At 37.7% G+C, this 16675-nt stretch overlaps 1 protein-coding gene and 1 non-coding gene across 2 annotated transcripts in view; both read left to right on the forward strand.

The window, feature by feature from the left end:
- The window catches only part of CC2D2B (coiled-coil and C2 domain containing 2B), a 92756-nt gene that overhangs the window by 67127 nt on the left and 8954 nt on the right, over positions 1-16675 (forward strand). Inside the window, exons 27-31 of the mRNA XM_049790403.1 lie at positions 22-219; positions 2232-2321; positions 6528-6641; positions 12908-13042; positions 13390-13512. Coding sequence (XP_049646360.1) covers positions 22-219; positions 2232-2321; positions 6528-6641; positions 12908-13042; positions 13390-13512 — 660 coding nt within the window. The remainder of the gene's footprint in view (positions 1-21; positions 220-2231; positions 2322-6527; positions 6642-12907; positions 13043-13389; positions 13513-16675) is intronic.
- Positions 3033-3135, forward strand: LOC125995474 (U6 spliceosomal RNA). Its single transcript, XR_007490994.1, has one exon. It is a non-coding gene; the product is annotated as a U6 spliceosomal RNA (small nuclear RNA).

Raw genomic sequence — 16675 nt, forward strand, 5'->3', positions numbered from 1 at the left:
AACATATAAACTTGATTCTAGTTTTCAGATCAAATAGATATTTTACAGAGAGCATGGATCTTTAAAAAAAGCTGCAAAGCAGCATTTCCTAACCGAAGAATTGTAACTACCGTCTTTAATGAGGAAGGGATACAGATCTTAATAACAAGATATATCAAGGCATTAAACCCACCTCAGCAACTTCTGGATATATTTCTTCGTGATTCTAGTACAACACTTGTAAGTTACTTCTATGGGCTTTATTGAAAAATTATTTGCATAATATATGCACAGTAGCTTATCACAGCTATCTGGCTGTCACCACAGTGAATTTTAAAACTTTAATCAATCCAGACTTTGTTTGTTTGTTTGTTTGTGGGGCCACACCCAGAAGTGTTAAGATGTTACTCTTGCCTCTGTGCTCAGAAATTACTCCTAGCAAGTTTGGGGGACAATATGGGATGCCGGGGATAGAACCTGGGTCAGTCTGAATCCTCAATCTAGATTTTAATTTTAAGTTATTTCTCTTTTGTATTGCTATTTACCTTGCTTTTATTCATTGGATGACCTGCAGTTCATTTTTACCAATCCATGTTAAAGTCAACATAACAACTCTACAGCTGATAACTCTACCCACCATATTTCTAATAACTAATATTTAAATAATACTTAAAATTATTTAAATAGATGTTAACAATATGGCGGGGAGGGTGTCTTTGAATTGCTCAGAGAAATCTATTGAAGATCCTTTTTCTTTTAAAATTTAGTCTCTACCCTCTAAGATCTTTCCCCATTCTGTTTAAAATTATTTGCCAACTCCTTTTTTCCTCAGAAACGCTTTATAATCTGCTTTGCTTCTCAGCCATTATCCTTTATTTTCACACCCATCACTACTTCGTCTGACATGTTTGCTATCTCGACTTGTTATTTTGTTCATCAACCCTTAATTCATTCCCATTATTCTCATTAGAATATATTTGGTTTTTTGTTTTTGTTTTTGTTTTGTTTTTTGTTTTTGTGGGTGCACACCTGGCAGTTCTCAAGCAACCTTAGGGATTGAACCTGGGTCAGCCATGTGCAAATCAAGTGCCCTGCTTGCTGAAATGCCTTTCCAGCCCCTTTCCTTAGAATATTTATTTTTATCTCTCCTCCATAAAATTCCCTTAATGGACCTTGAGCTAAAATTAGAAGTCCTAATTTATGTTGTCTTTTGATTTACAATTTTCTTTTTCATTATAAACTTCTTCCTGTCTGTGTTTCCTGACACCAACAAATGCATTAATGTATTAATTATATTAATAAAAATGATCCTTATGTTCCCCTCATGCCAATATGACCAATTTGTGGTTCTGAAAGCCTCTGGACACTTCCAGACCTAAAACTCACCACATAATCCCTCACAATAATAAAAATTATAATAAAATGTTAGCAATAATTCTAATAGATTTTGAACATAAAAATCAAGGCAGAAGGGGATTGGAGCAGTAGCACAGCAGTAGGGTACTTGCCTTGCACATGGCTGACCCAGTTTGATCCCCAGTGTCCCATATGGTCCCCCAAGCCAGGAGCAATTTCTGAGTGCAGAGCCAGGAGTAACCCCTAGCATCACCAGGTGTGGTCTAAAAAACAAAAACAAAAAGCAAGACAGAAATTGGAGAGATAGTACAAAAATTAGGGTACTAATTGCACATGACTGACCTGGATCTTCTCTCCATCATCCCAGATGGTCCCCCAATACTCCTCAACCAAAAATTTACTTTTTAAAATTCCGGGTTTTTCTTTCTAATTTTTTATATTTTAGGCCACATCAGAAGTGCTTAAAGCTTATTCCTGGCTCTGCACTCATGGATTACTCCTGGAGCAATTTACCCGCTGTACTAGCACTATTGGCTGTATCACCCAACCTGTTTCATCTTCTGTAAATCAAAAATAATAGTGTGTATTTCATAGGCTTTTAGAGTCCATGAAATGTAACAATGATTGTAAAGCTTTATGCTTAGTGATGGGCATCTAATATGTACTTTATTTTATTTTATTTTATTTTATTTTTCTTGGTTTGGGGGCTACAACTGACAGTGCTCAGTGATTACTCCTGGCTCTGTATTCAGAAGTCCCTCCTGCATGCTTGGGGGACCATATAAAATGCTAGGGATCAAACGCAGATTGGCCTGCAAGGCAAATGCTCTACCCACTGTGCTATCACTCCTGCACAATAGTATGCACTTAATACATACTAGTTACTATTGTTCTAGGACCTCATTGCTCGATTTGTATCTTTGATTCCTGTTATGCCTGACACACTTGATGAAAATGATGGTTTTGATATTTGGATGACCTCTGAGGTAACAAATTACATTTTCTCATTAGACTGTATAGTATTTCTTTGTTGTTTCTCTCTTATTTTTTGTTTTTGTTTTGGGGCCACATCCATTGACACTCGATTATTCCTGGCTATACGCGCAGAAATTGCTCCTGGCTTAAGGAGCCATATGGCTCGCTGGGGGATTGAACTGGCTAGCACTTGCAAAGCAGATGCCTTACCTCTAGCACCACCACTCTAGCTCATTTCTCTTTTAAGGAAAATCTTGAAAAATAGGATGCACTTAAGTAGTACTTTGTGTTATGAAATTTAAAAGGTTTTAATCATTTAGTTCATCATTTCCAGCATTATAGTAATCTCTGGACATCTTAAAGGTCAAAAAATATGGGTTCTGTAAGGATTTGGAGTAATCGTATAGTGGGTAGGACACTTGCCTTAAAAGTGTCCTGCCTAGATTTGATCCCTGATACCCTATGTTATCAAACAGTAATGATCTTTGAGTGTAGATCCAGTAGTAACCCATAAGCACTATCAGGTTGGCCACCCCCCAAAAAAACCTTGGGCTCCAAGTTGGTAGAGCCCTTTGCAAGCCTCCCTTGCAGTGAATCTCACTACCTTGCAGTAAAACTGAATTCAATCCCTGACAAGGCCTACACTTGCAAAAGTACAATGCCATTGGCATGAAAGGCTGCTTGGTATTTTCAGTTCCACAGGGAAAAAGTGTGTGATCTCTGTTCACTTAACCAGCATATATTAGAATTAGAAGGATACAGAGCAGACTAGCATGACTCTTGCATAAGGATGAAATACAAATTCATGAAGCATTCATGTTTTCTCAAAATTCAGAAAATTGATTTTGACAGAGGGGAAAAGTATGTGATTTCCAGTTAACCGCAGACTGGTATGAGGGAACACCTCAACCAAGTGTGCATCCCACTGCAAGTATCATAACTACAGCGTGTGCAGGCACCTGAACCAAATTACTACACCCAGTGTGTGGAATCCCCAGACAACAACCGCTAAAAGAAGGGAAGGGGAGCATGATAAATAAATATATGTATTAAAAGTAAAAAAAAAATCATATTCAACATTGTAAGTGGAAGTCCATGAATTTTTTTGATTCAACAAGATTTCCACGCATCTAAATAGTTTGAAAATCTGTCCCAAAGCACTGAATTTAAGTCCTCTTTAGGCTGGTTGCCAGATAAAATAGAGACCTCATGCAATTTTTGTTGTATTTATTTGAAATTCAAATTTAACTGGGAATATCATATTCCTCTTTCAAAAAATATGGCAGCTCTAATTAGTGTACCTCTTCCATCCCATATTAAATTGTATTTAATGAGCCCACATACACACATTTATCTGAAGTTTTATCTTCTTGAGTGCGAAGCATATTTCATTCTATTTTTTTTATAAAAATGACATATATACTGTTTTAAATTTAGCAAGAGTTAAATAAAAAATTTTGGCATTGGAAAGTACTAGTATGATGTAAACTTAAGATATTTAAACTTATGATGTAAACTTAACATTTTGTATCTGGAGTTCATAATCTGGGCACTTATTTAGAATTTGTTAGATGTAAGATTTGAAGTGAAATGGATTTAAGAGGCACAGAATTCATTTAATAAGTCAGGTACCCTGCCTTTTGCTAAGTAAGAATGAGAGAAACAGGCATGTGTTCCAGTGGTTCAAATCTAACCAAACTCAAGATTCGTTCTAAATCCTCTTTCAGACTTTTGGAACTAACCAGAATGTGTTCAAGAGTTTTATAATCTTACAGGATATTAAAATGCAAGTATCTAAAATATATATAAAGAAAAAATATATATGAGCCTAAGCTATAGTACAGAGAGTATGGTGCTTGTCTTACATATAGTTGGCCCATCAATCCTCAGTACCACGTGGGTCCATTGAACCCACCAGGAGTTATCCTTGAGCACAGTGAGCACTGCCAAGTATGAAAAAAAAAAGATAAACTAAACAAAAAGGAATAGATAAACGAACACAACTATTAGAACAAATACTAGTACTAGTTGCCCCTTTTTGATACAATCATGATCCATAATAAGCTTGATTCTTCTTGGCTTAAGAAGTCTTTCCATTGACATAAACTCTGACCAGGGGATCACATGAGTTTCCCTAATTCTATTGTCACAAGCTTTATTGTCATAAGGTTACTATCTCCTACCTATCCTATGGATTCAAGAATAAAATGAATCTTCTTTCAAAGTCTACTTCAATCACTCATTAGTTGTGTGTGACTTGAGATACATTAATTTTTTCTTTGTATCTTGATTTCCTTATCTAGGTCATGCACAGAGTTTGAAAGGATAACATAGGCAAGGTGAATTGAAATTAAAGAGTATTATTTATTCTCATCCATTCTCTTTCCTCTTAGGAAATCCATATAAGGATTTCCTTTTTTGCCCAGATGTGAGCAAAACCTTTTTGCCCAGATGTTCTGCCCTTAACTCTTCTGATCTTTCAGAGGCACCACCTTACCACCCTCCCTCATCTCCACTTCTCATCAATATCATGTAAATTCACCAGGATTCACATATCAGCTATTAAAATGCTGAGATACTTTCACTGTGAGAGCAGTAAAATGTTTTCCTGTTCACCCCAATATCCACAACCACCATTTCTTTTTCTCTGTAACTATAATGAACTAGAAAGCACATGTTCCATTTAAATGGTGCTACTCATTCATTTGTGGGATTTTTTTTTTCATTTGTGGGATTTTAAAAAAAGATATTATGGTAATAATACTCAGAAACAATAGAGTTGAGGACCAGGAGGATTGGTCCATGAAAGGAAGCTTGCCACAAAAAGCTGGGGAGTGCAGTTAGAACAGAGAAGGGACCCCTATAACAATGATTGGAAATCATTGGAAATGATCACTCTGGAAAGAACTGGGTGTTGAAAGTGATATGTATGATACCCCTTCAGTAACAATATTGCAAACCATAGTGTCTAAAGATATTTTAAAAAAAAGGAAGAAAGAGACAGAGGTAGACAAAGAAAGACAGAGAAGGAGGTATGGAGGGAAAAAAGGGAGAAGAAAAATGTCTGCCATAGAGGCAGGCAAAGGGTATATGGGAAAGAAACTGGGGACATTGGTTGTGGGAAATGTGCACTGGTGAACAGAGGGTTATTGGACATTATATGACTGAAGTTCAATCATGAACAATTTTGTAACTGTATATCACTGTGCTTCAATTAAAAATGTATTTCAAAAATATTTAAGAATAAACGACAAGGGCTGGAGCGGTTGTGCAAGTGATAAGGCATCTGCCTTGCCTGTGCTAGACTAGGATGGACCACAGTTCCATCCCCCAGCTTTCCATATGGTCCCCCAAGCCATGAGCGATTTCTGAGTGCATAGCCAGGAGTAACCCATGAGCGTCAATGGGTGTGGCCCCCCCAAAAAAGAATAAATGACAAAACATAAAAGTGCTACTCAGCAACTACACAATTATTGCCTTCAACATTAGTTGCCCACCCCCACTAAGGGAAACCAGAAAACTAGTTTTATATGATCTCTTCTAATTTAAAAATAAATAAGTAAATAAAAGTTCTGGAGGACAGGAAACTACAAAGATTAGAACAAAGTTGTAAAACATCAATCCACAATCACCACCACACATTTTTTTCTATTCTAATTGCTGTAATGGGGGAGCCTATATTGGATTATATCCAGTTCAGCAGTTGTTTCCATTGAAATTTTAATCTCTTCCTGATAGAGCCCTGACTCAGATCTTTTTCTTTATGTTGATAACACTTCACAGAAAAGACTGTGGCTCTATTCAAAGGATCCCTTCCTCCAAAAACACTGTACAATTTCCTAGCAGATACTTTCTTGAGCTACAAATCCAGGTGTTTCTGGTCTACTTTGGGACAACTTAACATTTTCCTTTGACAAAATGTCCCAACATGAATGATAAATTATTCACTTACCACTTATTTATCCATAATAATAATTTTCCTATAATTAAGGTGAGTCCTATGTTCCAAGTTAATTCTCTAGTAATCTATCAGGTCAAAGGAGACAAAAGGTCAGCTTTGCTGTTGTCTTAGCAATAAGGCACAAATATGTGTTTAAAATTAAAAGTAGAAAAAAGAAATAAAAATAAAATTAAAAGTAGAACTCTAAATGTGTTGGAGGGTTGTATCCTTAACTTTCACTCTATTTTTCTATTTTTGATGCTTTTTGTTACCCTAGCGCTGCATCTGTTTGACTATTGGAAATAAGGAAGAGCATGCCATACTTCTCTGTAATTTCTTTCTGTATTTTGGGAAAAAGGCTTGGGTTCTTCTAGGAACTTCAGTATTGGAAGTAAGTCCTGGACTTAATATTAATTTGTGCAAGAAAATAATCTACTTTAAACTGCAAAATTATAATACTTCAAGTCTCCATATTTTCACAAGTTAATTAGCGAGTCTGGTAGGCAAACAAACAAAAAAAGATAAAAATGGTGGTTCATCAATGTTTCTGTAAAACAAAGACATTTGGTTTTTCATAATTGTAATCTAGTACTGACAATAGTATTAATTTTATTAGGGTTACTGGAAATATTAAATCCTGTACTTGCATGATACTTCATACAAAATGCTCAGAAAAATACAATAGTGGTAATCATGACATCATCATCCTTATAAGTTTCTTATGTTTAAAGATATTCAAATAACTTCTCCCAGGGCCTGAAATATAGTTCCATGGGCTAAATTAGCACATGCTTTTCATACTGGAAACCATCACTGGACTCCTGGCACGGCCAGGAGAAACCTCCAAACACAGAGCCAAGCGTAGTACTCAAACACCATTGGGTGTGGCTCAAAATAGAAAGAGAGAAGTGAAAGAAAACGAAATGGAGAGGATGGCAAGAGGAGGATAATGAAGAGAGGAACAGAGAAAGAGAATAGTTGTTTTGTGTTACTAGCTAAAGTGTAATTTCTCACATAGAAATCCCCTGCTGTAATTTTTAACGCCACTAGATGGTAGTGGCAGTACAAATTTAACAATTTTTCAGCAACTGGGAAGCAGCTCTCAGTATATTTAACCTAGTTAGGGAGGGAGGTCATCCCTTCCCTCTGCTGAAAAGAAAAGCACAGTGATAAAGAATCAGAATATTGGAATTAGGATGAGCAGGTTAAACTACGCCCAGTTCTAAGAACTTGGTGGCCACTATCTCATACCTACCTCCACTTAAGGACTCTGGTTCACTCTATGGTGTAATCTGTGGCCCACAGGAAATGGAAAGTTCTGGAAAGCTAAAACTTCAATCCTATGTCTACAATGGAGAGAACTTCCAAATTCACATTGATGCGGCCAACTTCCAAGCCTGAGTATGTGGCAAATGGGGAAGGTTATCCTCCCCCAGAGATGTAAATGGTGATTCTGGGCAAAAGTCCTTATGACTGCATTACTGTCCATTTTTTGACACATTTGACTTTGACCCATGAGAGAAATTTTGTTTCTAGTGTGGAGTCACTTGGTTGTTGGGGTTTTTTTGTTGTTGTTGCTGCTGCCTGCTGTTCTTTTATTTTGTTTTGACCCTAGAGTTTGAGACTTTAGAATTTTCCCTTGAATCTTGAAACACTTGTGATAGCGAATAAAATTAGAATGTGAGTTCCAAGATCACACTGTAAAGGCTAACATTCTTTTGCATATGTCTTGGGACATGTTGCTTAGAGTCTAGAGCCATGGTGTAAGAATCTGTTTAGTCTGCCATGTTGGAAAAATAGGTATTCTACCTTAATAGTCACATCTCAGTCCAGTCTAGTCCAGTCCAGTCCCACAAAAGCATGAATGCTTTTGGATTTTCCAGACTAGCCCATTACCCAGTTGAAAACCATCAAACAAAAATCCCCCAAATTTTTTAGTTATTGATCAATAAACCACTATTAAACAGCATGGTCATGTTTGATAAACAAGAAACTAAACAACAAAATCATTCAATAATGCAGAACTAGAACTTGGCTCCAGCTATGACTGAGAACTGAGTGTCCTTTCTTAACTATATCTTCACATGTGGATCATAAAATTTTCAAAGTGTATATTAAAATTAGTGAGTTTCATTAGCAAAAAAAAAAAAGGAAGAATGTGGGTGGGGAGGAGGTAGTCAGAGATTACGTTCAATTTAAAACTATATGATGCCATTTAGCATTAATGGTTTGATATCAACCTATTCTGCTTTTCTGAACCTCAACCTTTTCCTCATAAAACAAATGTCATTAACTACCCTACATAAGTTCCTTTACCTCTGATTGCTTTGCCCAAAGACTGATTTAGTCGTTGCTACCATTTAGAATATGAAGTGAATTAAAATTGAAAAATTAGTTGGGGGGCTGGAGTGATGGCATAGGAACCAGAGTGATGGCACAGAGGTAGGGCATTTACCTTGCACACACGGCTGGCCTGGAACAGACCCGAGTTTGATCCCTGACATCCCTTATGGTCCCCTGAGCCTACCAAGAACGATTTTTGTGTGCTAAGCCAGGAGTAACCCCTGAGTGCTGCCAAGTGTGGCCCAAAAACCAAAACAAACAAAAAAGTTAGTGTAAATTCACAGTACATTAAAAAATTCAATAAAGATGAATCATACTGTATTGTCATTATGTCCTAAAATTTTTATTCTTTGCTAAAAAATATTTACATTCAGAGAAAAATGTCATCTTTATTACTCAAATGTTTTGCTCAACACTTTTTTTGGATTCTAATTCTAGGTCTGTTTCTCAAAATTATTTTGATGCCTTTATGATGTTCACCCTCAATTTTTAGGTATATTATGTTCAAATTTAGGGCTGTCCATAAAGTTCTTTTGTGTGAATTTAAAAAAAAAGTATAGGTATCTCAAAATACTGAGTATTAGCTGTTGAGAAATTGTTGTAAATTGGCATGTACTGATTTTATTAAGCAAAAATTTTTATTGGTCATGAGGTTAGGCTACCCTTTAAGTCTATGCATGGCAGAACTGACTCAAAGTTTCTCTCATCTGAGTCTCTAGTTTGAGCCTAAAAGAATCTGGAGCTTTGGCACTTTTCATTTTCATATAATTTTGTTTTATTTTAAGTGAAGCAGGATAGGTTTTATTGAGCACTTAGGACAGGGGTCTTCAAACTTTTTAAAAGTGGGGGCCAGATTACGGTCCCTTAGAGAGCTGGAGGGCCGGACTATATGAGCTACTAATTCCTACTCACACTGCACATATCTTATCTAAATAAAATAAAACCATTTATAAATAAACAGATCACACACCAGTATTTCAATGAGAACTGTGGGCCTGCTTTTGGCTAATGAGATGGTCAATGTCTGGTTCCATATTTGTCACTGCCAGCTGTAACAAATGATGCAAGTGGGCTTCAGTTAATCTTGATCTGGTTGGAGATTTCAGATGTTTCATTCTTGAAAAAGTCTGTTCACAGGCATTAGTGCTACCATTTTGAGTGCATGGTTCCTGATATTTGGATATGTCTCAGAGGGGAGAGATGCATAGAAATTCAAAAAGTTACTTGACTTAAATGTGTCTTTCAGCGAGTCACAATTCTGCAGTTCAGCCAGTTCCATTTGGTAAATTGTAAGGATATTTTCAATCTCAACAGAAAATGGGTTACAAAAAAGCTGTATGTCCTGTTCATGGAGATGAAGCTCTTTGAATCTAAATTTAAACTTCTTTTGTAACAATTCTAGTGAAGCCAGACATGTTTCCTTTGGGAATGCAACCAATGGTTTTGAGTTGTTGGGAGATGACTGAAGTTTTCCTCCTGTACTTGTTTGATGAGAAGGCCTAATTTTACTTCAAATGCTTTCACATGCGATGCCATATCACATATGAGCTTCCCCTTGCCTTGAAGTTGCAGATTGAAACTGTTGAGTAGCTCTGTTATATCTGTCAGAAAGGCAAGGTGCCATTTCCATTCTGCATCATTGAGCTCTGGTACTTCTTGGTTTTTTGAAAGTAGAAAATCTGTAATCTGAGGAAGTAAGTCATAGAAACGTTTCAAAACTCTCCCTCTACTCAGCCAACGGACTTCTGTATGGTACAGAACATCTTCATGGGCAACATTTACCTCAGATAGAAATTCCTGAAATTGTCTGTGATTTAGTGCATGAGTTCTAATGTAATTAACACAAGATACCACAATTTTCATAACAGAGTCCCACTTCAGTGATTTACAACACAGCACTTATTGGTGGATGAGGCAGTGTATGGCAATTGGAATAGGATGGTTATGTTTGTCCATCTCTTGTGTAATGTGAGCAATTACTCCTCTCTTAGACCCCACCATGCTAGGAGCACCATCAGTTGTTACACTGACTAGTTTAACCCACTCCAGCTCCAAACCATTCACAGTTTGGCAAACCTTTTCAAATAGATCCACTCCTGTGGTTGTACCTTTGATATTTTGCAGTGCAGCAAGCTCTTCTGTGACTTCAAAATACTCATTTGTCCCATGCATATAAATGAGAAGTTGGGCATAATCACGAACATCATTGCTTTTGTCGAGTGCCAAGGAAAAATAGCAAAGTTTCTTTGCAGAGTTTTGCAAATGGTGCAGCAAATTTTCTCCCATTTCTTCAATCCTTCGTGTCATTGTAACTCCTGAAAGGCTCACTGTACTAAATAAATCGGCCTTCTCTGGACACATCTCTTTGGCAACAGAAATAAGGCATTCTTTAACAAATTCTCCCTCCACAAATGTTTTGCCATTGCACACTATTAGCTTGGCAACTTGAAAACTTGCCCGCAGTGAGGAAGTATTTAACTGCTTCTGCTTCACAAAAGTATTTTGCTGAGTCGTCAGTGTATGTTTCAGTTGTAATATTTTATCTTTTCTCACTTCTCTAACCAAACAACCATATTTATCTTTATGTTGAGTTTGATAGTGGCATCGCAAATTGTATTCTTTGAACATAGCAACTATATTCTGGCATATCAGACACACAGCTTTTTCTTTGTGCCGCATAAAAAAGTAATCGTAAGTCCACTGTTCTTTGAATATCCTACACTCGCCATCAATTTTTCTTTTTCCTAACATCATTGTTTCCTAGGGATTCCAAACTAATATTAGTGAAATACAAATATGTGTGTATATATACACACAGTGTATGAACCCCCATTAGTCCCTGATGTGAACACTTACCCCTTGCAGGTTTTTCTAAGCAAACCAGCTCAGTCCCTGATAGTTCAGTTATATCTCCCTATATAATGCCCAGATTGATATGTTCGGAATCAGCATGTGAACACTGAAAAGGAATTGCAAAATGCATTTAAAATTTTCAATGTAGGGGCCGGGTAGGTGGCGCTGGAGGTAAGGTGTCTGCCTTGCAAGCGCTAGCCAAGGAAGGACCGTGGTTCGATACCCCGGCGTCCCATATGGTCCCCCCAAGCCAGGGGCGATTTCTGAGCACATAGCCAGGAGTAACCCCTGAGCGTCAAACGGGTGTGGCCCAAAAACCAAAAAAAAAATTTTTTTTCAATGTAACCCCTTTAAAGTGCTTTAGCATCAAACCCCTAATTTTCCACATGGGCAATTCAGCACCGAACTCCTAACCTCCCAACCTCCCAACCTCCACCCACCCCCTAACTTTGATTTCAGCACTGAACGCCTCACCATCCCCAAAGGGGAATTTTCATATAAGTCACCCACAGCCCAATAGGGCAGAACCCCCCATCTGGCAAAAATTTATTTCTATGGCACTTTTGACTGACCTTTGGCAGTGGAGGGAGTGGAGGAAAACCTCACTGACAGGCAGGCACAGCACACAGACTCCACATTGCCTGGGGGTGGAGCAGGCACCTTTTTACATCATATAGTCACCCACATGTGGTACTCCTCGCCATGTGGCATCTGGCACCCTCCAGTGACGTCATCAGCAATGCACGCGCATAAGCGCCAGGCGCAAGGGCGCATCAGTGTCCCTCTCAACACCGCCCTCACGCCCACCCTCCCAGCACATAACATGCCGTGGGCGGAGGCGGTTGACGTCATCCCTGAGAAACCGTGACACTGAGTATATATGCTGGCAGGTATCTTGGCAACCAAACAGTGCTCACTGCTGGCGGGCGGAATCAGACTCCTCTGCAGGCTGCATGTGGCCTGCGGGCTGTAGTTTGAAGACCCCTGACTTAGGAGAAAGTGAGGAAATACATGTTCAAGAGAGCCTGGGCTTTTCCAGAGTGAAAAAGGTTGCAAGCAAATTTTACTTATTTACTTATTTTGGTTTAGGGGCCACACCCAGTCAGGGTTACTCCTGACTCTGCACTCAAAAATTGCTCCTGGCAGGCTTGGGAGACCATATGGGATGCCAGGGATGGAAACCGGGTTTGTCCCAGGTCAGCCACGTGCAAGGCAAACTCCCTACCACTGTGCTATTTCTCTGGCCCTGCAAGCAAATTTAGATAGAGAGACATTCAAGTAAGTTATGTGTTCCAGGGAGAACACAGACTTGAAGAGCAAACCCCAATAAATTATAAATAAATTATAAAGACCCCTTTAGAAAGCAAGGCTATCACATATTTGCATTACAGTTTTTACACACCAAATTTATTTAAATCAGCCCCCCTATCAAAAATGACTTAATTCTTTTTTCTCATACAGGGACATGTAGCTTATGTATTAACTCAAGAAACAGATGAATTCTTGCTTTGGAATCCTTTAACTGGACGATGCTATAAGCAGTGTGACCCATTTTGCCCCTTGCAAAGTGTAGACTGCTTGTTTGATGGTGGGAATGTAAGTATATGAGAAAAATCTTTGAGTTATTTCCTCTAAAATTAATCCAATGTGGCTCTACCCTGATGTACATTAACATGGGGATTAAATTGGGATCCTTGTGGGGGCAGGGAAATCTTTTATCTCTACAGTTCCTCCAGTGATGAATTAATGAGCTCAATGTTTTGCGAGCCAATGAGTCATTTAATGTGCACCTACCTCTGGAGTCTCTATCTCTACCTTAGAGCCTCCCTTCATCTTCAGCCTCCAAATTGAGTTGGGAGGACTATAAAACTGGCTCTGTCCTAACCAGCTATGATCTTTGTGCTCCCTTAGCCTACACTGATTTTACATTTATGTCTTAATAGATCTGGTTTAATGTCCAGCAGAATAACACACTAACAGCTGTACATTTTGACTGTTCAAAGGAAAGATTCTGGAAACAATTGCTTACAAAAAATTTTCAAGAAATAAAAGCCCAAAGTATACAGGTAAGTCATATTTCCCAGCTATGTCTGTTTAGTACATACCATTAATCCGTTAATCCTTATGGGTTGTGACACTATATTTTTTGTAACTAATGACTTATTGAATTGTTTGACAGTGTTAATAAATCCAATTTTCTTTGTCATCCTCTCAAAGTTTGGGCTACTCTGAACTTAGCCTCTGCTTATAGACAAGACAAATAGAAAATGTATCATCTCAAATATGAATCTAGATTTTAATATAATATTTAAAACATTTTTATAAAGCTTGAACGTTCTTACTTTAAATTATCCCATTAACATAATGGTAATGATAAAGTGCAAAAGTTTGAAAAAATAATTTTAAATAATAATTCTAGGGTTATCTGCATTAGATAAAATTTTGATGTTACCACATAAAAAGAATTAATATAGAAACATTATTAGTGACTGGGGGTGAAAAAGGATGGCAGCAAGGTCTGAAAATCCTTTGTGAAATCCAGAGAAACAGAGATAGTTTTGTTTTTTACTTCAGACTATGATAAATTCTCCTACTTCTCTGTTCTTCAAAGAGGTGGCAGACAAGCTGAGAACTCACCCCAAAAGACAGACCAAAGCTCAGACCTGAGACCATTCTTACCAGATGGCTCAGCCAAGGAATCCATGATTTGAAGGCCCCCATTACTCATTACCATTTCAACAACTCCTTTCAGAAGTGAAATTATGTCAGAGTGCTTATTGTTGCAAGGTCTTTAAACTTGTCAGTAGGAGCTTAGCTGGGGAGAGAAGGGATGCTAGAAAGAAAATAAATAGAAAAGTAGGCATTAGATAGGTCACAGATTCAGGAACTCAAAATTTAACCTCACCTATAAATCAGGGAAATGTAGTGTAAAGCAATAAAATACTGTTTTAAATACATAAGATTAGCCAGAAAGGGAAAAAAGGATACCAATTTTGGACAAAGAGCCAGAGAAGTGGTAGAAGTATAAATTACTATATAACATTTTGGACAGCAATGTGGTATTATTTGGTAAAGTTGAAGATACTTTTGATCCATCAATTCAATATACATCAGAGATATATACACCAGGAGAGAAATACAGCTACATACACTGTATAATTATTAGAAGTAACAAAAAAAAAGTTGCGAATAATTTATCAAGCAGAAAATGAACTTGTGAGTTATAAAATACAGGTATGCTATGAATTTTTTCCACACAGCTTTTTAAAGTGTCTGAATCAATTTACAGCAATTCTCACTGTTGCATTTTCTGAGGGTGGGAGCAAAATGAGTATTAAGTATAGCTCCTACATGATTCAAATGTGAAGTCTGAGAAACACTGACCTAAAGTTATACTTTTCTATGTGAACAAATACTAAAAATGTTATGTTAAAAAATAAAAATATGGGGGCCGGGCGGTGGCGCTAAAGGTAAGGTGCCTGCCTTACCTGCGCTAGCCTAGGACGGACCGCGGTTCGATCCCCCGGCATCCCATATGGTCCCCCAAGCCAGGAGCGACTTCTGAGCGCATAGCCAGGAGTAACCCCTGAGCGTCACTGGGTGTGGCCCAAAAACCAAAAAAAAAAAAAAAAAAAAAAAAAAAAAAAAAAAAAAAAAAAAAAAAAAAATATGGGGCCGGGAAGGTGGCGCTAGAGGTAAGGTGTCTGCCTTGTAAGTGCTAGCATAGGGCGGACAGCGGTTCGATCCCCCGGTGTCCCATGTGGTCCCCCGAAGCCAGGGGGGCGATTTCTGAGTGCATAGCCAGGAGTAACCCCTGAGCATCAAACGGGTGTTGCTCAAAAACCAAAAAAAATAAAAATAAAAATATTATGTAATACAGTGCAAAATCATTTATATGTACTTTGAAAACTATTATTTATGTGCATAGATGGCAGCAATAGTGTAAAAGCATACAGAGGAATATTAAATGTGATTTAAATATTGCCCTTGGTTTGAGAACAAAAAGAATAAAACCAGGGAACAATAGAGTACTTCAAGTTTTCTGTTTCACTTTTTAAACATTTTTTTAAATATGGAAGAATGAAAGAATGAAAAGATTAAATATAGCGGTGATAAATATGTTTGGGTGGTGGATACTTGTTACATTATTCTCAAGCCTTACCTCCATGCTTGAGGCAGTTTACAATAGTAATTCATGATGGTTGTGGAGAGTGAAAATTAAGCTAATTAAAGCTAATCAAATAATGAACTTCTCTCCCTTCAACTTATTTTTATCACCAAGATATAATCATTGTAGTAGTTACTTGTGCATCATTCTAAATATTCTCTATGAAGATGAAAATACTCTCCTACATATAGCTAGATAGAAAAAATTCCTGTATTTCCTGTTTATAAAGTCACTTTAAGGAAGAGGAAATGTGCTTATCTCTCTTGAACAAACCACATTTACAGCACCCCCAAGGCCTTTCCTTATCCTATCTCAAAGTTGTGACTTAACATTGCTGTTTCTTCTGGGCAAAGTAATCTATTTAGAGATGAGGGCTTGGAGTTTTTTGTTGTTGGGTTTTGTTTTGTTTTGTTTGCTTTGTTTTTATTGAATCACCATGAAATCGCAGTTACAAAGTTGCTGATGGCTGACTTTGTCATACAACTAGGTGAGGGCTTTTTGAATTTATTTGCTACTAATCATTTTAGTACTTGTCCAGGCAATGTTTCTGAAGAACATTCTAGTGTTATTTTAGGGATAAGTACTCTAAGAAAAGAATTGTGTCACTGTGCATGGGATTTGTAGTCTAGAAATATATATGACAGAAGAAATGAAACGTGCTCTGGAAAAAGTCTGAGAGAATGGAAGTTGCAGGGATTCCCTATGGGAAAATGGTGTCAGCTAAGTGAAAAGGGTAAGTAGGAACTGGCCTAGATGAAAAACAGGGCTGAAAATGAGCCCAATATATGGCAGGAGGCACAGGCGAGAAGACTTGGAGTAATAAGAGATGTGTGCCAGAGAGCTCAAGAATTGCTGTGGAGGGTGGGAAGGGAGCATACAAATTGTACAGGCAGGGCACTTACTTGCCTTACACAGGAATCAATCCCTGCACTTCATATGGTTCCAAGAGTCTCACCAGCAGAGCCAGGATTAAGCCCTAAACACTTTTGAGCGTGACCCAAAAATAAACATATAAACAAAGTCCATCTTGGTAGTTGCTGGGAACAAAACACAAATTAAAA

This window comes from Suncus etruscus, chromosome 17 (assembly GCF_024139225.1).
Source record: "Suncus etruscus isolate mSunEtr1 chromosome 17, mSunEtr1.pri.cur, whole genome shotgun sequence".
In the NCBI taxonomy this organism is placed as follows: domain Eukaryota; kingdom Metazoa; phylum Chordata; class Mammalia; order Eulipotyphla; family Soricidae; genus Suncus; species Suncus etruscus.